Source organism: Pterocles gutturalis, unplaced genomic scaffold (assembly GCF_000699245.1).
Source record: "Pterocles gutturalis isolate BGI_N339 unplaced genomic scaffold, ASM69924v1 scaffold8330, whole genome shotgun sequence".
Taxonomy (NCBI): domain Eukaryota; kingdom Metazoa; phylum Chordata; class Aves; order Pterocliformes; family Pteroclidae; genus Pterocles; species Pterocles gutturalis.
The window spans coordinates 20,709-48,190 of NW_010143646.1; the positions used below are offsets into that span (position 1 = coordinate 20,709).

Below are 27,482 nucleotides of genomic sequence, written 5' to 3' on the forward strand. Positions count from 1 at the left end.
TCAGCAATGTGCTGTTTCAGATTAGATACTTTAACCTTTTAAATTATTGTATGTGGTAATTTCACTAGCCAATGAATTCAAAGATTGATAGGTGGGTCAGTACAAGCAATAACTTGGGCATAGTTGTGGCTCAGATGAAGGTTCTGTATTTTGTGATACAATTCTTTGGAATTTCAAAGCTTGAGACATGTAAAAATGGTAATTTTGTCACGAAACATGGAAAAAAAACCCCAGACAAACCATCAGTGGGTAGGTGGGAGGGCAACAACAGAGATTGTGTCCCCGTCTTCATGGCTCCTGGCAAAAAGGTTCATGGTTACGTGGTGATACAGGAGGATTTGGAGGAATGCATTCAGGTTTGTGAATCTTGGGGAGATAGTCCTGTGCTCTCAGGGAACACAGCAGAGACGGTGGGGTGGCTCTGGGTCTTTTCTGGTTTGGATCTTCCAAACAATTTTTCTTTGGAAGGCCAGAAGGGAGGTGTCTTCAGACACCACACTGGCTCCTTCAGTTACAGATGGAGTTCGCTGCCTTGTTTCCATCAGTCTTCTCTACTGATTTTTTCAACCTAAAATAGATTTGGTTTTGAAGCAGTAGTTAAAAATCTGTAGTTTTTGTGCTATAGTAATTTGTAATGAGCCATCATTGTTGTTTCTGTGGGTTCAGGGTGTTTGAAAGTTAGCAGTATCCAAACAGACTGATGTATGTGCCTGAGTGTGATTCATCATTAACGTGACCTTTGGACTCTGGGCTTTGCTAGAGATGGTTTAAGTGAGTAGGGCGTCATTTGGGCTATTCTGCTTGCGGTTCTCCCTGTGGCCTGAAAGGAATGGAGTAATTTCAAAAAATTTCTCGGGGCTTATTGTATTACGAAAGTGACTTTTTAAAAAGAAAATGCATTTAGCTAGAGATTGTATTTGATTTAAAACTGGTACCATCAGAATACATCTGCATTTTATTATGAACATTAGTCAAAGCTGTCTAGTTTCTTGGTAAGAAAAGTAAAAGATATTAATTTTGGTAAAAGTCTTTATGCTTAAACAATTGTATCCTTTTAAAGAAATTCACCGATTCACATTGATGTGGGTATGATAGAAAAATCTAGTTCAGTCCTTATCAAATTGGTGGTGGTTCTTTTATTAGTCTTTTGTCCTATTATTCTTCTTTTATCCTATGATTCCACGTATAGTTCAAGATTTTTCTAAATAAACTAATGAAACCTGATTACTTCAAGCTAGCAAGTGTATTCTCTTAAAATAACATACGTTCTGCTCCTGTTCTTTATTGTAAGAACAGAAACACTGTGTATTTGTTAAAATAAAAGTCAGGGCATTTGGGTTCCAATCCCATTTCAGTTGTTACATCGCTGTATGACCTTGGGCGAGCCGTTTATTGTGCCTGTCCCTCCCTGACTTTTTCTATGAAAATAGAGATGATGATAATATATAGGGACCTCCTGGTAGTGCTCTGAAGCTTAATTCATTGCTTCTCTCTGTGGAGGGCTCTAGGGGACCTGCCCAGGCACTACTGCAGACATTTCTATACATTCATGCATAGTATGGCTGTGTGCAATATATGTTGTTACGTATGAAGTATATATGTATATATAATGTGTATCAGTATGTTTGACTGCCATCCTGTATAATTATAGTTTATGCTAATGAGCCATCTTCTGACACTACAGACATGTTTGTTTCAATTTATGATTATAGTAGAATAAAGATGTAAGAGATGTGAAGCAAATTCTTTTTCTTAAATCCACAGGTGTTTTAACTCAGGATGTCTGTTTCTGTGGGTGTCAGGATTTTTTTTTTTTTAAAGTAGGTGTGCTGTAACAATATGTACACATGGATTTTAATCAATATGGGGTTAATAAAAACTGAATAATTGCACTAGAAAGAGGAATTGCAAAGTGAAATTGCTAGAATAGCAGTCGGCTTACATCATTATGCAGATAGCAATACTGTATGGTAGGTAGCTGCCCAGTTGTCCTAAATTTTCATGCTTAAGGCTGTATGGAATCAAATAATTGTTAAATAAAACTGGAAATCTGATATGCCACTGTTCTAAGGAAATCATCATCTCATCTGTTAAGTATTTCTAGATCATGCTTTTTATTTTCTAAGCCAATTAAAGAAAACATAATGTTTTGTAACTGATTCCTGTTGTGTTTTTTTGGGAATATACTAATTTCCTTTGGTGCAATATAGATTAAGGAATCCTTTGCTTATAAACAGACATAAGACAGTTTCTAGTTTAAGAACAGGAAATTTATTTTTTAAAAAGATAGCTTTATTTGTTGATAGAGACTAGCCACATTATGCTAGTTTGTGTTTACTTTTATTCAATCTGGTATGTGATAGAAGAATTGTAAATCTTCCAGAGATTTAGAATATTTTATGAGGAATATCATCTTTTGAAATGGTTTCCTCTTTTAATGTCTCAAATCAAATGTATTGTGACAAGCTATTAGGCTATGAATTTATTCATTCATCTCAGTAAATCAAGTTGGCACAGTGGCTTGTAAAAGAACATCACCTATATTGGTATCTTTAGGGTCAAACAATTACATAGCTTCTTACTTTGGCGCTATTGTCTCTGTGCTATGTCTATGTGTCTATGTCTACAGGCCCTAGCAGAGAGGAGGATTCTTGACTATATTGAGGAGTTTATTAAGAATTTAAAAAAAAATATTTTGTGTGTGTTTTACTAAAATTTTCTCCGGACTGCAATAGTTGGATATTTTGTGTAATGCAACAATAAAATTTGTTTGCAGATCTAAAACAATTTATGTAATAATTATGTCGTGATCTTTGTGCATGTACTATGAAGACTGTAAGCTAAAGGTAATAGCCTTGTAGCATTTGAAGGCAGCTAAATAATTGTTCTAAAATGTCAGTCGTTGTGGCATTCTAAAAACACTGACTTTCTCTTGAATGATGTCTATTTCCTCTTAGAACTGCATTGATTAATTAATAATGCTCAGATAGTAAAAGTTTTAATTTGAAGATAACATATGAGGTACAAGATATTAATTGCCCCAAAGATAACATGCTAATTAAAAGGTTTGTGTGCAGTTGTCTAAGGTTAACAGTGTGTGTTGAACTACTTGGAATAGAAACCTAATTATAGTCTAGTATCTGAATGTTGTATTTTTGCAAATATAGCATCTTTTGTGCTTTCCGATTTTCTGGGGAAGAATTCTTTGTGCAGTGTTCCTTTTGCAGTGAAGGTAGTTCGATAAGAAAATGGACATTGTAAGGCAATGATTTAGAGCAGTGTAAATAGTTCTGCACTGAGCATTAGTTCCAAATGCAATTGTAAAGATTGTGTCAAAACAAATGTATTTGAAGTCACAATTTAGAAGAGAGACAAAACGCAAACCTCTCACATCTTTAAAACAAGGAAGTTGTTTTTACCTGTTAGATGCTTCATTTTTCGATAGAGGAGTGATGCACAGTGTAAGCAAGGTAACTGATAAAAATCTTAAATATTAGTGCCTGCAGTTTATGTGGTGATCCGGAGGCTGTCTCCTGGGCCAACCTCTTGTCTCATTCCCTCAACAAAAATGGAAAGGAGAAAAATGCAACTCCTGTGGCTCTGCTATGATATATTCTATCGCAGTGCAATTTTCCAGCACAGCAGTTTCTACTATTCCGTCCTCTGTCCTCGGCAACCTTTCGGAAGTTTCAGTGTCACCTTATCTATCTCACAGGAGTGAAGCACAAGTTTCTAGCTCTGGAAAGCATTGGCTTTCCATGTTGGTGCTGGTTTCAGGCTCAGTGAGATCGGTCTGCCACTTGTGCCATGAGTAATATAAATAAATGCTGTATATAATGCAAGTGTCATGGTTTAAGATACAAGTATTATCTCACATTGAACATTCATGACTTTTTGTGTGTTCTTCATGCGGGGATAAGCAGTGGAAATACACATTTGTGTACTTCCCAGATTAAAATGAAACCAGTGACCTCCACTAGAGTAAAACTAGATTAAATGGTAGGGAAGTGGGTTCTGAATTCTTACTTGCATGAAGAAATGGCCCTGGCCCTTGTCTGTGATCTCACACCAGTGTTAACATTCATTGTTTGTTGGCTTGGAGGGAGCAGCCATTCTTAAGGTCTATAAACCATTTGTAAAATTCACTAACTCAGAGTGCAGAGGCAGTATCACTTATATGTTAAATCATCAAGGTGAATAATGGAAAAAAGTCTCTGTGCAAGAGAATTAAGCAAATATTTAAAGAACATAAATCTTCAGTCTTGGCTCTCTCCAGTGCTACCGTAGCAGTTGCTGCTCTGTGCAGTTACGCGCGTGTGTAGGGGGAGGGTATGGAGTTACATGAGTGCTACATGTGCAGCTTGAGATAGCTTCATATCACTAATATTCTGCATCGTACAGTCATCCTTGTGCTAAGGAAAAAAAAAAAGTCTTGAATTATTTGAGTCAGCCAGATGAGTTACCAGAATAAAATCCGTCAGTCACTTCTTATGAGTGGTTGTTTCATTCTGTGATTCTGTAGTGCCAAGAACTAAATCACCAAATAGTATTTCTGTCATTTAGAAACTTAAATGGTTTAGAAGTTTATACCCTAGTGTGTAGGGCTGAGGTCAAGACAGAAAGTGTCTAAATCTAAAAGTATGAGCTTTAAAAATCTCTGCTTCAGTGTTCTTTTCCCTAAAGCCCATAGGAACCTGCGATTTTTCTCAAAAGTCTTTATACCCAGAAAGGGTTCCTGTGTTGCTACGGGTAGCCAACAATGCCACCATTTTGCAAAAAGCCTGGTAAAGAGAAGACCACAGCTTGGTAAGACCTAGATCAAAGACAAACTTTGCGATTGTGAATCCTGCTTTCATTTGGGGGTTTAGCCTCTGATGTGGCGCTCAGATGCCTACAAGTTATGTGCAGGCAAGAATCAAGGGACAGTGTCTTGCAGATCTGGCCCTACGCTGGTGAAAGGGGACTTTGTGTTTGAAATGTGTCACTGTTAACTTATGGAGCAAACAAATGCCAGGGTATCTCCACAGAAAGATGACTACATCTTAACCTGTAAGCACGTAGCTTTCTGTTGTTGGTTTTGGTTGTCTAACAAACATTACATAACAGAACAGAAACCTGGTTTATCCTTCGTCCTTATAGATTGTAGCACTTCTGGCTTATTCTCTTTGCCTTTGGAACAAGAGTTGTTTAAATTTTCCTACTTAGGTTTTAGTGTTTCCTAAAATCTGTACCCTGTGATGTTAGAAGTTGTATGGTTTTTATTAGACACTCAGGGCCAAGAGTTACACAGGAGCTGAGTAACTTGATCAAGGTCATGCAGACTCAGGTGGCAGAATTAGGAACTGTACATCTCTTTTCTTAGCTGTAATTCCATCCTTCCTTTCCTAGTGAGTGTTTCCTTGTAAGATGCAGAAACCTGTAGGTAACTCTCTCGAGACTCTTATGTGTGCATCAGTGTCTTCCAGGGAAGAAATTAAAAAGCTGCTTTGGATTGTAATCAGTGAAAGTCCCCAGGCTGGTTACAGTTCCTGGGGCTCAGGAGATTGCACTGTAACATTAAAACTATTTTGCCCTGCCCCTCGGCACAGGTTGGGTTTTTCCTAAAGTTACCCCATTTGTGTGTCTGAGGCCTCTATAACTCTTTAGGGAATCACATTGAAGAAATAACTAAAAGAATCTGTCTTCCAAGAGTAGCGATTCCAAATCAGCCCTAACAGATGTGAGAATAACTTCTTGTGCCAGAAAAATAAAAAATTCACAGGAATATGTTCCTGTTGGTTATTGCTCAGGGATAGAGATGCTTTCAGATTCGGTTCTAAGTTAAATGACACATACCATTGTTTAAAAAAAGCTCAAAATGAGCATACATAGACATATAGATTGAAGTTAGCAAAGTTACACAGAGTTTTTTGTAGGGTATTTGTACTTTCAGTAGAGTGCCTTTACTTGGACTGGACATTGTTTAGGTGCTCTTAATTTTCTTTTTTCTCTTCTGCTTTCAAGAGTAGACCTTACCATCCAATAAGGAGCAAATTAATTTCCTCCAAAATAAGATGATATCTGAACCACCAGCTACTTTCTTAAGCAGTAAAAGACAAAGACGTTACCCTTTGAAAATAAAATCTTCTCCTTATTTTTTTCTTATGTAGACTTCAAATACACTAAGCCCTATAAAAAAGGTAATGTTTTTTGAATGTTTTAATGAAAAAATACTGAAATGTGTGTTCTGCATCACATTTCATTAAATTATTTTTTTTTGGCATTCAAAGTACTGCTTTTGTCAAGGCAGCTTATTTGTAGCATCTGGATTTTTGAAAATAAAGAATCCACGTTTCATAGCCAATAACATCGCAGGCCTTTTCTGCCTGTAGATGTCTGGGTAACAAAAACTTGGTATGGTCAGCGCTTCAGTTCAGTGAATGCCAGAATTCTTCATTACTCGTGGTTTATTTTTTTTACAGTAGTGTGGTTTCATGTAAGAAGATGCTCTTCCATACACAGTACTTACCATCTTCACTACAGAAATGAGTTTACTGTTCTTCAGAACAGAATCTTGAAAGCGCTTATTTGAGTTGAATGGCCTGAGGTCTCCTAGCACACTGAGCAGGTGACGGTTAATAGATTGCCCAGTGTTGTGACAACTTTCAGGCTTTGAAAATACAGCCTTTGGGGCAGTTTATCTAACTGTGGTAACAGCAGAAGTTAGAACAGTTATCTAAAAGCTCAGTCTTCTGGTGTTCCACAGAGGTTACTGTTTTGGAGTCATTACGATTATCCCAGAGGTCATGATTTCATTGTAACAGAGGGTTCACATCAGAAAATCTGGGAGATGGTGCTTCAAGGAGTTCCTGCCTTGGCAGGTCATAAACATGTTTCGGTTCAAAGCTGGTGAGTGTGCTGTGTGGAGGCACCAGTCAAATTCCATGTTAACAGAATATTCAAGAGACAAAGGACTTTGACTGACACCTTTTGATTAGCTCCCTCTAAAGAGAAGTGCTGTTATGAGCACATACATCAGTGGCACTGTCCTGGAAATGATCATCAGCAACTCCTAATGCAGCATGTTATGTCAGAAGTATTATAAGCAGTGTAATAGGTGATAGGTAGAAAAAAAAAATCTGAGAACAGTTTAAACAAGCTGTAACAAGAACTAAGGCAGGTTAAGCTACCACACCAAATGAGGAAGAGATGCTCCATGGAGTTATATCCTGAGGACAACATGTGCCAGATGCAAATCTGTTACTGCCTCGAAAGGAAAACAGTGTGGGTTTTTTTAATTTTGTTTAAGTGTAATAAACAGTTGGCGTAACTAACTGGTTGACAATTCAGGGCTGATTATTGGGGAGGAAAAAAAAAAAGGAACTTGAACTTTAAAGTATCATAGATAGAGCTCAGCTGTGTAGACCACAGGAGCTGTATATGTGGAACACAGTCATTGCCACGCGGGAAGTGCAGCAGCGCCCGCCTGCAAATGGTCGAGATAGTGGACAAACAATTGTCGAAATCTGGGCTTCTCTAAGAGAATGAGACTGATGCAGACCATCTGAAATCACTCTTCCCAATATTCCGTTGTTCCAAGCATCCTGACATTAACTTGGAAAGAATTCTTTCCTTTGCAGGAACAGGTGACATGCTAGGTAGAGCTCTTGTGAAAGTCCATGCACGTACATTTTGAACCTGTGCATTCCCTTGCAAGTTTTTTTTATTGATGCATGTTTCGTAACTGAATGGTTTCAGTATTACAGTGCAGTATCACTGTATTTGTTAAAAGAATCAATGTGTAAAAGTCCATTTTTGAGCGAGGGAAGGCTGTAGCTGTGCATACATAATGTTTTGAAAGTCCAAGCCTGCATTGCTTGTGTAGCCTGTTCTGACAGCAAGCATTATTGTACACTAGGTGATTAGTTGGCTTTCTACCTTGAATGTACTACTTATTCTTTTTAATGTTTTAGTTGCTATTAAATGTTCTCCTAATCACTATTTCTGATGCCCTGCTAGTATAGCAAGCAGCTCTGTGGTCCACTTAAGATATAAATAAGTTTTCTGTTTTTTTTTCCTCAATGTCAGCTCATGTATCATAATGAAAAAGAAGAAGAGAAAAGCCTTAACAGCTTAAGTTTTTTACCACTTTGTAGTGGATGGTGCTTAAAACGTTTTACAGAAGTGACAAGAGAACTTATAAAGCCTTTATGACAACTTACTCCTTTATTTGTGCTTGATTTTTCTACTGGAATAGCTGTATCAGGAGGGGAATTCAAGGGTCTTAATTTTTAATATCTTCAAGAGTAAGAATGTATCTCTTCAAATTTTGTGGAATTATTGTAATAACTTCACACCATGTGTAAAATTTCAGATTTTTCCCATTGTTATAACCTCTTCTAATGAAAATGTCCATTAAAGTGCCCTGAATATTTTAAATATATATTTATGCTGTGCTTGAAATCCTGCACATCAGTTTCTAAACTAAGCCATTAACATTGATAGATATTATTATTTTGCAAGTCTTCAGCAATTTGTACAGGTCAAATTTAACCGCTGCACAGTACCTATATAGAGTCATAAAAACGTCGGAGTTTAGTGCTGTCTGTACACGCAGCTCTCAGTATCTCTCCTGATGGTTGATAACAATCATGCTGCTAGGTATGTTTTTCACGGTATAATGCAGAACACAGGTCACTATTGGTAAACCTTTTCTAATCATGGCTTCTCAGAACACAAATCCATTAACCTGGAGCGATAACCCTGCTGCAAAGACTCGACACGAACAATGCTGCACTGTAAATGATAGAGTTCATGGCTGAACTGTGTTTGAAAGGGCATTCTGAATAAAGTTAAGAAAGTAATGTAGAAGAAAAGTTAATGAAATTTAAGATTAGTTGCTTGCTGTCAAGGTACAACTGCTTACTGAAGTTTCTACTCGGAGAAAGGCTAATTCCACCTGGAATATTGCACTAATGTATGCATAGCCTAATTTAAGCAAGATAGAATAGTTTTGCTGCTTTTTTTTTTGTTCTTCTGAAGGTGTTTAGCAAATACTTTTATAGGTTGTCTCAGTGTCACTCAGTCTTGAAGAGCCACTTCATCATCAAGAACTACAGAATAATTCTGGCATGACAGATGATAGTGATGGTAAAGCTGACATTATAACACGTCGTCGTCTCTTTTGATGAAATACTCTGCAGCAAACGTCAGCTTCTGCTTCACTTCTTGTTCAGCTCCACTTCTTGGAATATCTGTTGTCTGCTTGGGTTTTTCCCCCCTCTTAACTCTAGCATGTAGGGATTCTCCCTATATGTAGGTATGGCTTCCTGGGAGCAGATGAAATGATTGCTTTTTCCCCTTAATTAGGTCTGCTGAGACCTTAAGGGTGGTTCCTCTGACATGCCTTCTTAGACTTTCATGTAACATTGGATCATCTTTGGGGCTGTGCCGAGATCTCTCTCTCGCTTCTGTGTTTTTCAACAAGTTACCTGAAAACTGCCTCAGGCCTCTTTTTCATTGTTCTGTGTTTGGATTTTTCTAGCTCCCAAGCTTGGCAAAACAATTGTTTTGGGCTTGTCGGAATCAAGCTTCACTCAGGAACTGAATGCAGTAAAATATTGAAAAGTTGTCATTATCTTGTAACCAGAGACTCTGTTTAGTGCTGGTTGTTTTGTTATTAACTTGATATTGATCTTTTGGAAGGAGTCACCTCGGACAAAGAGAAGATAGATAATTGGACATGGGGCTGATTCGGAGAACCACTGGATCTCCAAGCTGGTCTTTCCAAGGTGTTTTATGTTGAGAAACAACTGTGCAGCAGCCATAGGCTGAACCACACGTGAAAATAATTTGTGAAGTTTTTTAATCACTCTGTTGTTGCAGAGATACATTCATTCTTGAGAAGCATCTGTTCATACAAAGAAAATGGCCAAGGCCTATGTTGTCAGTGAAGGAAACGTGACAAACTTTGAACTTGGAATCAATGCAGAAGGCCTGAAATCTTCAGCATTGCAGGCAAGCAAGTAAAGAGAGAACCCATTCTGTTCCTCCCAAAGAGAGGTTCAGTGTGTGTTGGTAAAAGCATTTACAGTCACGGATACTGATGCAGATATACAGATACTAGTGCAGCTAATACAGCGTAATACTGTATTGGCTCAGGTGAAACCTAATGCCACCAATGGCTTTCTCGTGAATTGTCCCTTGTCTTGTAAAAGCCTGATGAAAATGTTGCCAGGGATTGTTGTGTGGTTGCTCTAATGCTGGTAGTAGAACATATAATTATGACTAAAAAGAAGCTTAGATCAGCATTCCAGCTCATAGACAAGCATTCCTTATGTTGTGCAGGGAAGTGCACCAGCTTATCAGAGATTAATTTAGTTACTGCCTGTAATGCGTTCTGTGGTCAAAAAATGAATGTGTCTACCATAAATATACCTATGCCAGGTCTTGATTTTGAATTGCACATCTGCTAATAATTTATCTTGTCCACATTTTTGGAAATGTTTTCAGTATGTCAGCATAGTTTCTGATATTTGTAGAACTCTGCAACATAATGACAGAAAATAATATGTTCTGTGTTTTCCCTTGAAGTTGGATACAGTTTGAATGCTTTTAAAAAGAAAAGTAAAAAATTGAGTGCTATAAATCTAACTTAGCATGACTGAAGTATCTGTTCATGAAAGGACATGAAAGGTATAAAAGAAGTCTCTGGTCATTTTCTGGTGATCACAGTTAAATTCATCTTGCCCCTGTATCACACAGATGTATTTTCTGTTTGATTCTGCGGTCTTTACTTGCATTCAGCAATGTTTTCCTGGATGAGTAAGTCCCTGTTGTGCTTAGCAGCTGTATGGAACCACTCATGTAAGACCTGATCAACATGAAAAAGGGTTGAGGAACTTACTGCTTAAAAGAAATCTATGTTGGTGTATTTTAATTTCTGCATTACCGTGACAGTCTACAATATTTATAATTCTAAAGACTTCTTTAAAAACAGAAAGATAAGCAACTTGTGTGCAATAGAAAAACAGTCAACACATGAAATATTTGTGAGGTAAACATTGTAGTTCTATCCTAACGAAGGGATTGCAATTGCATGAATGTCTGAGATAATTTTAGTGTCAAAAGCTTAGCGCCTTTTGGTGCCTTTTGCCTTTCTGATTTCCCTAAGTGATCATAAAGTTACAAACAGTCTTTCTAGGAGGTTTCTAAGCATCCTGTTAGGAGCTTTTTATTATACTGGCAAATTCATATTGAATTGGTGTTCATTTTCACTATTACAGAATAATCAAATCAGTGCTGTTATTATTATACTGTTGAAAAAGAAAATAATGGGGATGTAATGTAAAACTGCTAATGTGGTGAAGCGCTCTTATTATGTTAGGTTAAGAATGCTATGGCTGCTTGTTCCAGCTTGCTTCCAGCAGTGATTGAGGGAGGAAACAGAGGGCGTTTCGTTTGTGGCGAGAGGTTATGTACATTCTCATTTGAATGTGTAATTGTCTTTCGATGGCTGCCGAAAGGGTGATTGCTTTGCCCACTTGTGCTTTCTGCCAGGCTGTGGGTTGGTTCTGGACTGTAAGAACACTACTGTTCCTATTGTCATGCGTATGGTGCTGTGATCTCCTTGTTTAATCATGACTAGCATGGGATGGTTCTCTCTCCAGAAGAAATGGCTCATATATTCTTTTTATGTTCATCTGAGCTTTTTTCCAAAAGGGAATAGAGCTTTTAGAGTTCATTGTTAGAAAGTACAACAAGCCCCCTGAAGGTTCAAATTTGACAGGGATGTTAGGAGGCAGGTCAAGTGACTGCCTAATGAAGATGAATGGAGAAAATTGCTGGTACAAGAATCACGTGGTGGGCGCTTAGCCCAGGTTGCTGAAAGTGTGATGGAATCTCACGGCTTCATTTATCAGTGTCATATTTGGGCTAAAAGTGAGCAGTATTGTTCTCATTTCTTCCAGATGGATAGGTCAACTTTAATATTTATTGCTCTTGTAGAACATTTGTTTGATGTATTTCCATTAGCTAGGCAATAATAGAAAAGCAGTGGAGAGAAACATAAAACAGCTCCCTTCCTCTTCAGCTGAAGTATGCCATACAGTAACGTATAAATATTTCTAAGGCTGTCACTGATTTTTTTCTATTTTTTTATTCGATGACATCATATATATTAAGGTGTTTTATAAAAATAATGGAAAAAATGTATCAAGGAAATATAAAATATTTGACTTCTGGTGTGTGGTTGTTAGTCTTTAACTTTTCATGAGCTAATAGTGCCTTAGAGGAGTGGCTTTTGCTTAAGAATATCAACTTATATATATACATTATATATCTATAGAGAGAAGACACAACACCACTGTATTTGAATGACTGTTGTAGGACTGGAAGTATTTTAGCAAAATCAACTTATAATTTTGTATCTTTTAAATGGAATATAGATCTGTTTGTTTCTGCCTTTTTTTTTCCCTTCATTTCTGTTATTGCTAATAACTTTTTCTAGGATGGGAAAAGACTACTCAATTGGTGTAGAATTTTAAATAAGAGATCTAACCATTACAAAATGGTGGCTTGTAGCTAATAGCAGTAACCCCTGGTTAATGTTTATGAACTGATTTTTTTCCCCATTTATAGGAATCAGGTTCAAGGTGTTTGACATATATTATTTTATACTGTGGAAAGGAACTTAGCTGTTTGTGAAGCAGGTGTTGTGTTAAGTGCAGTGCAAACATCCTAGCCATATGTTTCTATAATTTAAATTAATTTGGTACAGTCATACTGTTAATCTTTAGTGACTTGTTGATTGGCATTTTGCAGACATATTTCTGGAAGACACCCAATACCATTTTCTGTAGCCTTTCTGGCAGTAACAGAGAGTAACATTTCCACAAATTGGAATCTTGTACAGTTCTGGGAAGGGAGCCAAGATTTAAATTAGACAATAACCTCTGCTCTGTATATAGCTTCTATTCTTCAGCTGTAATGTTTAATACAGTCAGCTCTGTAGCATATAATAGACTGATATATGAGTCACTCCTTGGCAATGTGTGTTTTTCAAATTTATATAGATTGAACAACTAGTTGGTAATGTACTTAGTTACAGTTGTGCAAACAATAACTATTAGCAGAGCTGAAGAGACCTAGAAAAAAATTGCATTTGGTTGATATTTGCTAAGGATTCTGCAGAACTGTTGGATTTTAGAACGATCCTTCTCTTCAGGCGCAGAGGAAACAATTTCATAAACACAAGTATTGTTTGAGCTTTGGAAAATCAATAATAAAGCCTTTTTATTATAGTTTAATGTTTCTTTCGTTTTGTATATGGACGTGTATACACAGTGTTCCTTAAAAATTAAACTTAGCATCAGTCTGTGTTGTCGCTACATAATTAGGTTGCAGCACTTTTTGTTGTACACTTGTATGTTTTTTTCTCTCTTCATGTTAAAATCTGTTGCTGTCAATTGATATCTGTGAAGGCAAAGAATTCTTTTCTTTCCAAACAGCAAGGATCTTGTCTTAAAAGGAGAGCTCTTTACACCATTCGGTTCATGTTTATTTAAAAGCTTAAAATCATTAGACCAAATCTCACTTTTTTGTCCAACAGAAAATTGATTTTGCTAAAACAACCGGTGTGGGCCTGAAAGAGAATATTCAGAAATATGCAAATAAGTAGAGATAGAAATCTGTTTGAGCAGCTGAACAAAGCAATCAAATTTTCCCCATTGGAAGTTTGTTTAGCTTCCCTGTGAATATTTTTGAACAAAATTATAAACTGCTGTTAGTGAAATACTTCTTTTTATAGGGAAAAGGGGATTCTTTTTAAGCATAACTATTTTTAATACTCTTCATTTTTCTGCCAGGTCTTATATTTACCAAATAAAGCACATTGTAAATATTGAACAATACACAGATATGTTTCTTAGCAGTTTATAGTATGCTGCATATTCTGGGTGGGTTCCAAGCAGTAGTTAGAATAAATGATATGCCAATCAAAATTATTTTTGCAACTATAACCTGTTATAATGCAGTCTCTTATCTAAAGTGTCAAGTTGATATAAGCCAGATCTCTTCTCTAAAGCTTTAACTGTTATGTGTATAATTTCCCTTGTCCTGAACTAATCCTGCATCTGTCCCGTAAGCTTCTTGGTAGTACATGATAGCAAAGCATAATTTGTCTGCTGGTTATATAAATCTTAATCATCACTGCTTCCATTAGGTTGCATGCATTTTATTCCTTGGTCGGGAGTGAATTGTGTACAGAATATCTGACATACTTCAATGAGTGAGTAAGATTTGCAAATGTCCAACATGTCTCTTCCAGGCCAGTTAACTAATAATTCATCTTCTGTGTAAAAGCTGACTTTCTCAAAAATGTGCCCTGTAGCCAGCAAGATGATTACTGGAAAGTTGACCATTTCTATTGGTAAATAAATGTGTGGTTTCTTAATGTGCCAGGTTTGTCATTATAGCGAGCTTGAGGAGTTCCTTCTTCAGCTCTTCATTCCCGCCCCAGATGAAAAAGAAAGTTTAATTGCATTTAGCTCCCCAAATCCTAATGAGTTCAGTGTTTCATTTTTGCAACGGGACCTCAAAAACAGTTGTATCAGAGTAAGCAAAGGGATACTGGATTATAGAGCGAATAGCTAACCAAAGAAGTGGGTGGAGGTTGGAACCATGATGCACAACAAGATCTTCTCTGGAACTTGAGGTCACTTAATGACGTGGCTGACACTGCTGACGTGGTGATTTCAAGTCACTGGAGTGTCCTTTAATTTGGTCCCTGCTGCTGCTGATAGCTGAAATGGAGTCCTGCATATACCCCTTTTATGGAAGCTGGAAATGCTGTAAATCTCCTTCGTTGCTGTTGATGCTCATTCTAAATGTTGATGAGACTGTTCAGATGACCCGGGAACTTCTGGTGTGTGTGGGGGGTGTGTGTGAAATTGCCTTTTTTAGATTCTGATAGTAAAAAAAAAAAATCATTAATGAGGTTGAAGCGCTGTGATATTCACAAAATGAACACCCTTCTCTATCTCTGAAGGAGACAAGAGGTTATTGAGCCAGCAGCATGGGTTGTGCTTCAGAGAGGATGAAGAGACCAGAAGGGGACCTTACTTTCCCCAGATTTATGTTTATGGACCAAAACGTAGGAGGAGTGAACACAGTAGAAAGAGAATTTGCATTTGAGAATGGTGAACGGTTTATAGAGGAAATGTAAGACTTGCCGTATTTACAGAGATTGGGTATTCTTTCAATTTAGCATTCTTTTTATGAAGCATTTAGTGTATACATCTCTAAGGAATGTAATCAATAGGTGCACTCTCGCTCCTTAGCCCCTTTTCACACATGCACGGTTAAATATTACAACATGGCAGAAACCTTTTTTTTCTCTCAGAAGATGATATATGTTGACATGAAAATTGGTAGCCTTTTTATTTTTTTTTTGTAGTATCTAGTTTGCCTACAGATGATATTCCAGTTACTGGAATATAGCACACCACTGAACCAAATGGTACAGCCTGATTTGTGCTGGCAAATAATCCTTCATCAGTTTTCTCATCTCCTGGTCCTGGTTTCAATGGTGGTAAGGAATGTCCTGCAGAGATGTGTGAAGGATCATCATGGGTGTATTACCCAGAGTTTCCCATGGATATATTTGGGCATGGACATGGACAGCTGTTCCATACTGTTGGGAAGGCAAAACCACAAGATTGTGTGGGAGACAAAGGAATAAGACCTTTTTCTCTAGAACTATTAGTGGTCTGGAATTATGAGATTAAGTAATTTTGTATTCACTGTTACAAACTGTCCATTTTTTTCAAAATATGAAAAAATGACATATGAATTGGTTTTGGGCTTTTTGCTTTTTTTAAGTCTAAAAGTCACTGGACAATAAAATATTATCAGAAATGATTCTAGATGCTTATACAAATGAAGACAAAGTCATGATTTATAATACTGTTAGTTTTTACTGTGACCAATTAGTTTTTTCCCCCATCCTTGGTTGGTATTTCCCTCTTTTGGTGGCAAAAGAGGTGCCAGGACATCACCTGCTTTTCCTCTGTTCCTGCTTTCTTCGTTGTGTTCACACCAACACTGTGCAGGTGTCCCAATTCAGGTACAAAAAATGGCTGAGAAATTTTATGGTAGAGCAAAATCTCCCCAGTTTTGCAGAGTGAAGCAACCAGCCTCATGGATTTCCCGTGATTTGTTCTTCCTGTGAACAGATAAAGCAATTTTCTGTTCTAAAAGTGGTATGGAATTATAAAGTTCAAGATATAAAATAAAAAAGTGAGAACTCGTGGTAGTTTGCAGCTTTGTAGCAGGCATCTGCCTGCCAGAAGCACACGGTTATGGTACAAAGTATTGTTTGCTTCCATCAGAATGTTTTCTGTATCAAAAATACTGTCTTGGAGACACCTGAGAGAAATGTTCTTGTAGAGCTCACATCACCATCGTACCATCAGCTGATCAGGAAAACTTAAGAGTGCTACATGAATATAACCTTGTGACTTTTCCCATTTGACCTCCAGTTATTAACCAGGCTTGTAATTAATAGGTATTCCTAGGAATATTTTGCGTAGTTTCTAAACACTCAGACAAAGAAAGTTCATGAAGAGTTTACAGATAATTTGTACATCTAGTTTCAATTACTCCTAAAGCTAAATCTGATTATTTTAAATTCAACTTGCTGCACATCTTTGGTGTGAATAGCGTAAGACACTGAATTGTCTCAGTCCACTAAATTAGGAGTTGGTGAGTTCTGAGCTGTGGAACAGCTTGGCAGCAGAAATGCCACTAGGAGCTGATGTCTCTTATACTTCAATAAAAGAAACTCAAGAATTTGCATGTATCAAAGCTCAGGCTTGCTTACATCAAGACATGAAGAGTAATACTTGACAATTCAAGAGAGCCTTTATTACCATATTTAGACATATATTAAAAACCACTTCTTCTTTTTCTATGGCATCTGAAAATTATGAGGAGAAATTACATTACTGAGATGCCTGGTGTGCTTTTTAGTATGCACTTAGTTCTAACACTAATTAGTTTTTAGTATTTTGAACCATCAATGCTGAAGATCACCTGAAGACTTGAGATGCCTGGGTTTCATATGGTGCTAGACATATCCAGCCCTGCATTTTTGTGAGGCTATTGCTCAGGTTGCATTTGAAGTAAGATCATAAACAGAGCAATCTGTTTTTTCTTATAAATTATCAGTATTTTAACATTAGAGTTTTCATGTTTTTTTTTTTGTTTTGTTTTTTTTTTCTTTGTATTACTGGGAGTGAAGGTTTTGATTGAAGCTTCACTCATTTCACTTGTCATAAATGGAATTTGCTGTGTACCCTTTGTGTGTCCTCAACTCTTGGCAGAACCTCAGGGGCTGCAATCAATATCAGAAGTAATTTCTGTGCCCACTTACAAGAAGAAATACAGTGACCCAATTAAGTGAAGAAAATGCTAGACTGTAGTAAAGAATGAAAATGCAATTAAAGTAGGTTACTCACCTACAAAATAGAGTTGCTGCTGCCCAAAACGGTGCCTTTAGGTTGCAATGAAACAGTGGGAAGCTAAAGATAGATAAATTAAACCTGATTAGTCTCAGTGGCATAAATTAGGAATACAAACTAGCATGAGGGATTATTCCGCTCTTAATTCTTCTCCACTGCTGTTGCAGAGCATCCAATTCAATCTTGCATGTTTAAATAAAGTTAGTTGTTGCTGAAGACTCTCTGGAGGCCTCCCTGCTGTGGGATTTGAAATCTGACCCCAACTAAAAATAGCAGAGAAATCCTCCAGGTTTAAGGTTGATGTAAGATAAACAGGAGGAAGTGATGTGTTGCACACCTGTTTCCCACATGCATCTATAATCTATATTGTATTGACACATGTAATTTTTCCAGGTTGGAAAACATGTTCACCTGAGGAAAATTCCCAAATCTTGTGCCTGTCAGTCTCTTTCTTGTACAACCCCTATTCTTACAGGGTTAGCATATGAAATCCTTGAGCCTCATCTGCGCTTTCCAGTTCTTCCCACCTAGAAGGGCATTCATATTGCATGCTGCACCTTAGAGCCTTGCTCAAGGGTAACCACCATGGGCTCTAGCACTGGAGTTGGTGTATTTCTGATGGCTTTTTGTTTCTCAGTCTCATGTGTGTAATAAGAGCAGAGTTACATCCTCCAGACTGTCTTTGCAATAGGTGACTTACTTTGTACAGCCTTCTATATAATGAACTACAGTTAATATAGACTTTGAAAAAAATGCTTTTCTATTTGATTATGATTAGTATTTCTAAAGTGGAAAATAATTTCAGAAAAAATTACAGGAACCCATAGTATCAACTTGACTGAGAGTTGAGATATTTAAGATTTCATGCGTGTACTGATTTTAGCTTGCAAGTGTCTTGACTAATCCTCCATTATGATTATTATAAAATGTCTACATCTGCTTCACCCCTTCTCTATCAATTTTGTATTTAAAACTTGATATAATTTGATAGCGTAGTAGAGCTGAATCACAGTCTAGAATGGAATTTATGATTTTTGCTGGAGTGAGTGAAATTTGATATAAGATTCTAAGAAAAGCTACTTACAGCCCAATTGCAGTATAATCACATCACTTTAAATTCGTGTGTGAAAATGTTACAGTAATCTTGAATATAGTGATATAAAACTATTTCTTGGGATTCTAAGAATAAAATGCTGTCATTATGTTAAGAAATGCTTAGATTCAATGCTTAGACAGCTTATATAAAATAAATATGAGGGGTAGACATGATTAACACCTTGGTTGTATGAACTTAAAGCCTTGAAGCGGAAGGTGAAACAGAAATATTCATATGGTGAAAACAGTTCTGTATTTATGCATTTTTTTCCCCCTTTAAAAAAACCCTATTAGGTATCCCTTACCGCAGTTAAAAATAAACTGTTGGGGCAAAAGGATACTCGAATACAGTGAGCGGCCTCCAGTCATGGCACCGGGTGCTGGCATCAGTGCTCCTACTGCAACTTGGAGTTACATGGGAAGGTAGATTGGAGGGGCAGCCCCAGAATCAGGTCCACAGATTGGTTCGGGGTCTTTCTTGAGAGTTATTTTGCAGGGCCACGTGTACGTGTTGAGGCCATTCCGAGAGGCTGCTGATTGTCCGTTTGGTAAATGTTGTGGAGAGTAGAGACATTCCCACCCTCTCACAGGGCCGTGGAAGGGCAATTGTGCTTTGCTCTTGCTTAAGTTCTTCAGAGCTGTTGTGGAAAAAGACATTATTTAACTGTCATCTGTTCTCTGATGTCATAAAAATCAGATCTTATGTAATGTGAGCTGTTTAGATAAATGCAACTTGTAAAATACATACATTGAATGGATGCTGTGAAGCTGCATGTTTGATAAGACCTTTCTCATGTGGAATCTAAATTGCTGCAAAGTTGTAGAGAAATATATATAACCAAGAGACCTAGCCATATAAGTAAGTTCTTTTTACATTTTAGCAATATATTCCTTCCATGGCATTTATGTCTAATCTGTTTTTTTCCAGCAGCAAGTACATGCTCATGAGAGTGATCATGAAAATAATTTCATAGTTCATCACTGCAAACACTTCTAGGTTAAAAAGCTAAGAAAGAAAACATTATTTAAATATTAATATATTTTAAAACAACTACTTAAACTACAGTGACCTCTCCTTGGCTTTATTACTGAGTGTGTTTATCTTAACATTTGGTCTCTCCCCATATTTTAAGCTTCAGGCAACAACAGGATGTGATGATGGTGAATGTACTTCAGAAATCTTTGAGGTAACATCTGTAGGTCTTGTAGAGTCTCTTATGTGAAACTTAGTGGGTTGGTCTAAGCTTGATATTTGTATTAGACTTCTACAGAGGAAAACTAGTCTTAGTTTATGTAGATGTATGCAGAAGTATACCCGGAATCCGTGTTTGAATCTCCATTTTACTACCTTTTAACCCAAGGTGGTCAAAATGGAAAAATACATTCTTGTCTACAAAGAGCCAAAATGGTAAATTGAATCTCTTTGAACAAGTGACAGCAAAACGTTTGGTATATTTGTCTTGGAGAGAGCTTCCAAGATTCAGACTAATTTTATAACACCTTAATCTTCTATAAATATTGTGACCAGGGCTGCACTTTGGACCAACTTCTAATAGTTATGCATTCAAATATGGAATAAGTAGTATTAAAAATCTGGTGTATATTGAATTGCCTTGACTGTCAGTCAACATGATAATAATACTGTGTGTATTCATACAGTTACTTCTTGTATATAAAAACTTTTATAGACTGTGTCCTTAAGAGATCTGAAAATGTTTAACATGAGACTATTAAATATTCCTTTCATGACACTTCCTAAGACTTGCGCAGTATCACTCTTGGCAAAATTTCATTCAGTTACTGCTTTTGGCCATGAAATTCACTGAAGGAGTTCATATTAAAGAGTTTGTCTGGAATTAGAGCGATTAAGTCAGTGCTTTTTATTGTTACTGTTGAAGTTTTTATTTGCTAGTTGAAAGCTTTTAAAGTAACTTCAAATATTTTCATTCTAATGGCGTTCCTAAAACTTTGGAATCTGTAGTATCTGCAAACAGTGTGTCGGATAGAGATTTGAGGATATATGAATAAAATATAAGTGTCTATTTTTCTTTGGGATCTTGCGCAATTATTTTATCCCACTGAGATTTTTTTGGCCCTAAAGACTAGAGAATGTGTGTGTATACATATATACATGCATAGACACACCTATATAAACGTGTATAACAATTAGTGTGGCAGATGTTTAAGACTCAAAAATTGGAATCTAAATGGTGCCCTGAATTAAAGGCTTTTAAGATTTTAAATATCAACAGACTGTCAAATGTGTGATTGTACAGACACTCATGTACAGATTCAATAATTAATGAACCACTAATAAGATTATTTGTTTGCCTAAAATTCAGCATTGGGGATGCAACTGCAAAACTGGGTGCTTAGATACATTTGTTTTAACATTTTGTGCTCCTACCTGTTGTTGGCTAGTTGCTCATCAGTGATGAGCTTGTTTTTAAGCAAATTAAGCTTTCTGGTGTGAAATCCCCTATAGGAACTCCTTTTGTTTTCAACGGGGCCTGCAATTTCTCCTGGTTATTGTAGGGTCCTGATACGATGTGTTAGAGAATCCTGATGTGGAAGAAATGGAGGGAAATAACTGTCGAGTAGTAAGTTCTGGTGGCTGAAGTTACTAAGACTTTCCAGGTAGTTTTTCTCATGTACACAAAGATCTTGCCTAGAGAATTTGTAGGCAGAACCTAGCAGGAAATGAACCCACTTCCAGAAGATATCTGCTGAAAACAAAAATAGCACTGTAATCTGTCTCAGAAAGCTGATTTCTGTTGTGTTATCATATAATAATCACCAATCATAAATGTGCTGTAAGAACATGAAAGGAAATGTTCAAGTATAAACTTGGCATGTGTAATACATGTTGAATAGAGATCCAGTACTTCATGAAATTCTTCAAAAACTGTATCTTTTGCTGACAAAGGCATTGTCTCTGGGCGTGTATCCATACACTGTGCACACACATTGTGGTTTGTTCTTTAGTGTAGCTGGGATACATTGTCTGCTTGTCGACGTTTAGTCAAAGGCTGACCCCAGTGGAAGGCCTTTTGGCTGTGTCTGGTCCACCTCTCCATCTCCTATAAACTCAGTGACTCAGTACTTAAACTCCGAGAGCTGCCTGTTGTCTACAGTAAATAATACTTCTTGCAACTGGCAGTTTGTGTTATTTTTTTCCAGAATGTTAGCACCCTGCCAGAGGACTACAGAAATTTCTACAGGTAGCTATGCAGCGCCAAAATTTAGGATACCGTTTTGCATGCATTATGAGAGAAAATTACTCCTTTATTTACAAGGTTTTAAAAATCAGGTTGTAAAAGATGCTTCATTCACTTATAACAATATAAATCCCTAACAACTTCAATGGTATTGTATCCGTGAACCAGCTACTCAAATCTGCCTCATTGTTTCTAGTAGCCAGAATGAAATGGAATACTTGTATTTTATAAAATAATATGAATACCACCTACTGTTTCTGAAGTATTGAAACTGTCATGAAGGACTTGCTCTTCCATAAAAGAACACTCTGCTCCTGCTATGAACACATCATACTTAAAAGTAAAGCCCCTACAGAGATTAGCGGGATATCCATCTAGAACAGAAATGATTGGAGAATTCTTCTCTGTTATTTTTACGTTCATTGAGAAAATAAATTGTGTTTTCTGATGAGATAAAAACAATATTTAATTGAATACATCTGGTGAGGACACTGCTGTTCATAGATGGTGATAGTTGATACTATTAAAAAAAAAAAAAAAAAAAGGCAAGCCTCCTCTCCCAACCCTCCTCCCACTCCCATCTACTTCTGCTGCCAGAATAATTTTGGTGTATATTGTTTTGTTTGGAGTAATCAGGCTGAAGTAGCATTAGTCCAGCTTCTCATCTTTTAATTACAGACAGTTTATTGTCTCTGCTGTCCCACTTTCTGCATGGTTCCCCACCAGCCAGCTAGACTTAGCAATCTCCATTAATTTAATTTGGCATTTCATTCAATCAGACAGGCTGTGAACATGATGAATTTTTTTTTTTTTTTAAATAACACAATGCTCATTCTTAATTGATGTCCTTATCAGACATTGTATTTGCCAGAGCTGTAATTATTGGTCAGGCAGCAAAATCAAATCTGCCCAAATGCAGTGAAGATATTCTTCGGTGAAATTATTAAGATACAGTACTTAGACCTGCAAAGTAATTTAGTTTTGGTCTGTAATTACATCTTTTGGGATCATTATCTTTCTTTTTTACTCATAAGGATAGTGTAACCTCAGAGGAATTAATTTGCCAAATATGAAGATAGAAGTGAGATCCTTGCCATAATATGTATTTATGCAAGTAGATATTCTATATAAATATATGAGCATGCTCACACCATAAAAGAATTATTTTATTAATGGCCATATTTTAAAAATATGGCTTTTAATTTTATTGCAGAAATACTGGAAGTGTGATCAGTTGAGGCTGCCATTTTGCATAAGCAATACATTGGTCTCAGAAATGGTAGAATTTGGATATGTAGCTATCTAAAATACATAAACAAGCAGACATGCAGTGCTGTGACAGAACTAACATAGAGCTAGTTCTGCAGGCTGTAGTTCAGCATCAAGCCAGTGAGAATTTTGACTGAAGATATTATCCCGAGAAACTTCAGATGTGTATTTTGACAAAATATTAATAATTATGAAAGGACTGTTAATGTCATGATAACTAAGTCTGAATTCTGTTGAGCAATAGTGTTGGGATAGGGCTTTCTTTAACAAGAAAAAGAGGAGGGGGAGTGGATATTATAATCATTCTATTAATTATTTTTTTATTCTCAGATATGTAGTCTTTGAGTACATAATTGCAATCATTCCTTTTAAGCAAAATGTAAGTCTCTAGATTAGTTATGAAAAGATGATAAAATATGTTTCATTCCTGTTCTGGATATATTTTGTTTGAATTTTTCATTTGGGACATTTATTCGCATTCCATGGTTTTGGTGGTGGTCTGTGCTGGAACAATAACTCTTCCAATGGTTTCTTCTTTCTTGTGGTTGCACTATTAAATTAAGCAGCATTATTATAAAAAGAATAATTTAGAAAAATCTAATGTATTTGCCTGATGGATCTAATTTTACTGTTGGGCATAAAACCACTAGTCATATAAAAATTCATTTTTGTTCCATTGAGATGCTCAGATAAAAGTCTGGGCTCCTCTGTGTCTGGTTTTAAGTTACTTATGTGTTTCTGTATTTGCGCTTTTTTGGAAATGAAGAGTGGATGTGAGTTTTAATGTCTTTCAGTTGCACCACAATTGAGCTGATTTTAAAGACAGAAATGTAGAAAGTTGAAGTAAATACTAATGACTGAATATTGTAAGTAAAATAATTTCTCCATTAAAATAATTAGCAAAATTCCCATTAACTTTTATAGGTTCAAAATGTTATTCTGTTTGTCCACAACAACTTCAAAATTAGTTACTAGGCTTCACTTTTTGTGCTTTTTTTTGGATACAATGGTTTTGTGGTGTAAATTTCTCTTTTGCTTGTTTTATTTCTTGGTGTGGCTCTTGACTCATCACTGTTGCAAAAGAAGAGCCCAGATAGTAACCATTATTTAACATTTTGAGATTTTCTGAAGGTTTTTTCAGTAGGAATTCAGACTCTGTGGACATTTAATTACTGATTTGTATCCCCAACTGCCAAGATTTTCTATGAAGTTCATCATATCAGACTTCTTTCTTAAAACAACCATTCCTTGATTCACATGAATTAATTACCCTCAGGTTTTTCATAACAAAACAATTTCTAAGCTCTGGTGAGTGCAGAGGGTAACGTGAAAACCCAAGTAGCATTGTGCTGTGCTGATCCCAAATGGATATCCCTCGATTTGCAAACAGGTTTCATAACCTCTGGCCTAGGAGGTTTGGTCTATGAACATGTGCAGTTTGTAGAAGTGGGGCAGTGATACCATTTTTATATACCCAAGCCTGGACAGGAGTTGCTTTGGTCTTCATTAGGGCATGTGTTGGGGAAGGAACAGAGGGCATGGATTTTCCCATAACATGGCAAATATGCACCCTTCCTAGCAAAGATAAAAAGGCTAAATGTTGGGCTTCAGGAGTGGCAGTCAAAGCTAAGAGGGGAGCTTCAACAAGCTGTTTTAGAAATAATAAATTTTCTTGATATTCTTTAGACAAGGTATTAGTAAGCAAGCATCCAGTCTCTCATTACAGCCTTCACGTTGGTTCTTAACGGATTTCAGTAGGGCCAAGAGTCAAGGTCCCTTGCAACCTAAACGAGTAGAGGACTGAACTGTCATAGTTTTAATGCAATGATTTGCATGAAGAATGGAAGCTGTGATTCACAACAGGTTCAGAAGAGGTTTCGTTTGTTTGCAAGCCATTTCATGAAATCGGCATAGGTGTATGGTTTCCATTGGTTTGCTGTGGCAGTAAGTTGTGGTACTCGTGCTTAATATATCTGTCAGAACTTACAATGGGATTTGCTGAACTCCTGAAATCAAAGGAAAGAATTAGTAGTTTGTGAAAATATTCTGCCACTGGTTTGGATGACATTGCAGAAGGGCAAACTTAAAACTGTTTCTGTCAAAACGGGCTGATGGAGTGTGTTGCCAAAGGAAGCTGAAAAGATTTTATTCTTTTGTAGTTACAAAGTGAGGGTTCTCTGAGATCTTGAGATGCAAAGCTTTATGCAAAGCCATGCTGATTGTTATGGCTAAGTAACTTGCAAAGCATCCCAACGCCAGCATGTAAAAAAAAGGTAGCTGGCCTGGGTGCTCCATCTTACTCTCTGCCCCAGGGAGATCCCTCAGGTGGGTCCCCACAGAAGCAGACCTGCGCAGAGCAAAGTGCTGGATCTCACCTTTAATATGAATGCCTGCTGTCAGCTATAGGAATGCTCCGAGATGTTTATGAGCACTCTGAGCAAGGGATCCTTTAGAAAATAAATGGAGAAAAATGTTGACTGCAACAAGAGTCATTTCACAAAAAACATCTTTGCCAAATTATTTGACTAAAATAGACAAGAAGCCCTTGTTCTATTTAGAATGATTTATAACTGTTCCCAGCTGATCACAAAGTGTTTCTAAATTAAAAGCCATTAATTATAGCCTTATATAGATACAAAGATATGCAAGAAGTGCTTTGTAATTCCAGCTCTGCACTTCAGGTGAGAGCTTTTTAAATTACTTGGACCATTGGAGCCACCTGCTTGACTAAATGCTGAGGGCCCTGTGTTTCAGTACTCATCAGTGCATTGCAGTGTTAACATTGTTACTGATTTTTCTCATTTCTCCAGGGCAAATACTAATTAATGGATACAATTCACAGCTGATTAGCTGTAGTTTCTTCAGTAATTACATTCGCAGACTAACTGTTCAGAAGAGGATTCTAACCCAGTTCTTATTTCACTCTAAGCTTAATTTGTTTTTTGAATTGTTTAGGTCCTTAAGATAATAACCATTTTATTTTCTTTTGTTGTTATAGGTGCCATAAGATAATAAGTTTAATCTTAGAAATGCTCACTGAAAGTTGTTGTGTGCCTTGAATGGATTTCTAATTCAGAAACAAAAAATAAATTCAAATAATATTAGTTATGATCCATACTAACAAAAGTTTAAATATGCCAGATTCTGACATACACAACAGGGTCTTAAATATTGTAGCCCAAGAACAGAGTGAACCTAAGGATATGTACTTGCAACTTTTAATGTTGACAGTCCTTGTTACATCATTTGCTTCCACAGTCTTAATAAAATGGAAAATTATGTTGTCACTTTCCCCTTTGTTTTATTCTAATAAAACAAAAAGGAAGAAAAACACTTGGAAATCAGAACAGCAATAGCTGCGCTGCAAGGAATACTTGTAGATCAAAACAGTACAGAATTTTACTCTTCAAGGTAGGAAATCAGCTGTGTTTCCATTTTGAGGCAGTGGAGCCCCTCGGATGCTAAGCTCATTAAAACAGGATTTCTTCCTGTTTTAAACAGGGTTTCTTCCCCCTTATCCATTGTTGGAGCTATAATTGCCTATTGTACCTATGTGCTTAGGTAGCATTTGAAAACATTATTTCATTTTTTTTGTTACTGTAGAAAGAACAGCTCTATTGGAACCGTTTGAGTTTTTCTTGTAAATCCTTCTTAGTTTACCACTAACTGTCATGAAAAAAATCTGTCCTGTTGATCTCACTGTTGAGCTGAAGTACAACATCTTTGTGCAACAAATCCACGCGCACACATCCTTATGTGCCAGAAACAGTAAGTTGAATGTGCAACTTTATTTGAATTTTTTAATCTCCAAAAATGGGTGACATCTGCGCTCTTAAAAATGGATGACATTACGTGAGTATCTGCATAGCTGGGGATAACAGCGTTTTAATAGCTACGAGGCAGCCTACATATTGTGTTGAGGCCTCTGTTGCTTAACATGTGTTACAGGTCGAAAGATTCAGCATGTTAAGTACACAAATGGAATTTCATACTTCAGAATGAGGATTCTCATCTCTTATTCCTTCCTCCCCATGACTGTCTTCTAATTTTGTTGATGTCCTATTGTGTCAGTCAGACAATTCATCAGGTACATGAGGCTCCAGTTCTTTGTATCCATCTTTCATGTTTTCATCCTCTATCATTATGGTTCTTCCTCTTCTGTTATTTACCCTCTTTTTAACTTTTGGTCTTATTTTCAGAAATGGATTTTGGAGTTTTCAGTGAAAGAGCCTTTCTTGAAAGGATCGCTCTGGCCCCACCGCTGCTCTAGGATGGTGCCGGAGCTGGAGAGGATCAGGGTCTGAAACATTTCTCTGCTAAAACCACCTGCAATGGTGAATTGAGCTGGAGCAAAGTGGTTTTCCTCTCAGGACAGGCTCAGCTGCTCTGAAAGCGCAACAGG

General features: G+C 36.8%; 1 protein-coding gene across 1 annotated transcript in view; it reads left to right on the forward strand.

The window, feature by feature from the left end:
* Window positions 1-290: 290 nt before the first annotated feature.
* The window catches only part of TOX3 (TOX high mobility group box family member 3), a 54,410-nt gene continuing 27,218 nt past the window's right edge, over window positions 291-27,482 (forward strand). The window contains exons 1-2 of the mRNA XM_010084821.1: window positions 291-356; window positions 27,280-27,378. Coding sequence (XP_010083123.1) covers window positions 291-356; window positions 27,280-27,378 — 165 coding nt within the window. The remainder of the gene's footprint in view (window positions 357-27,279; window positions 27,379-27,482) is intronic.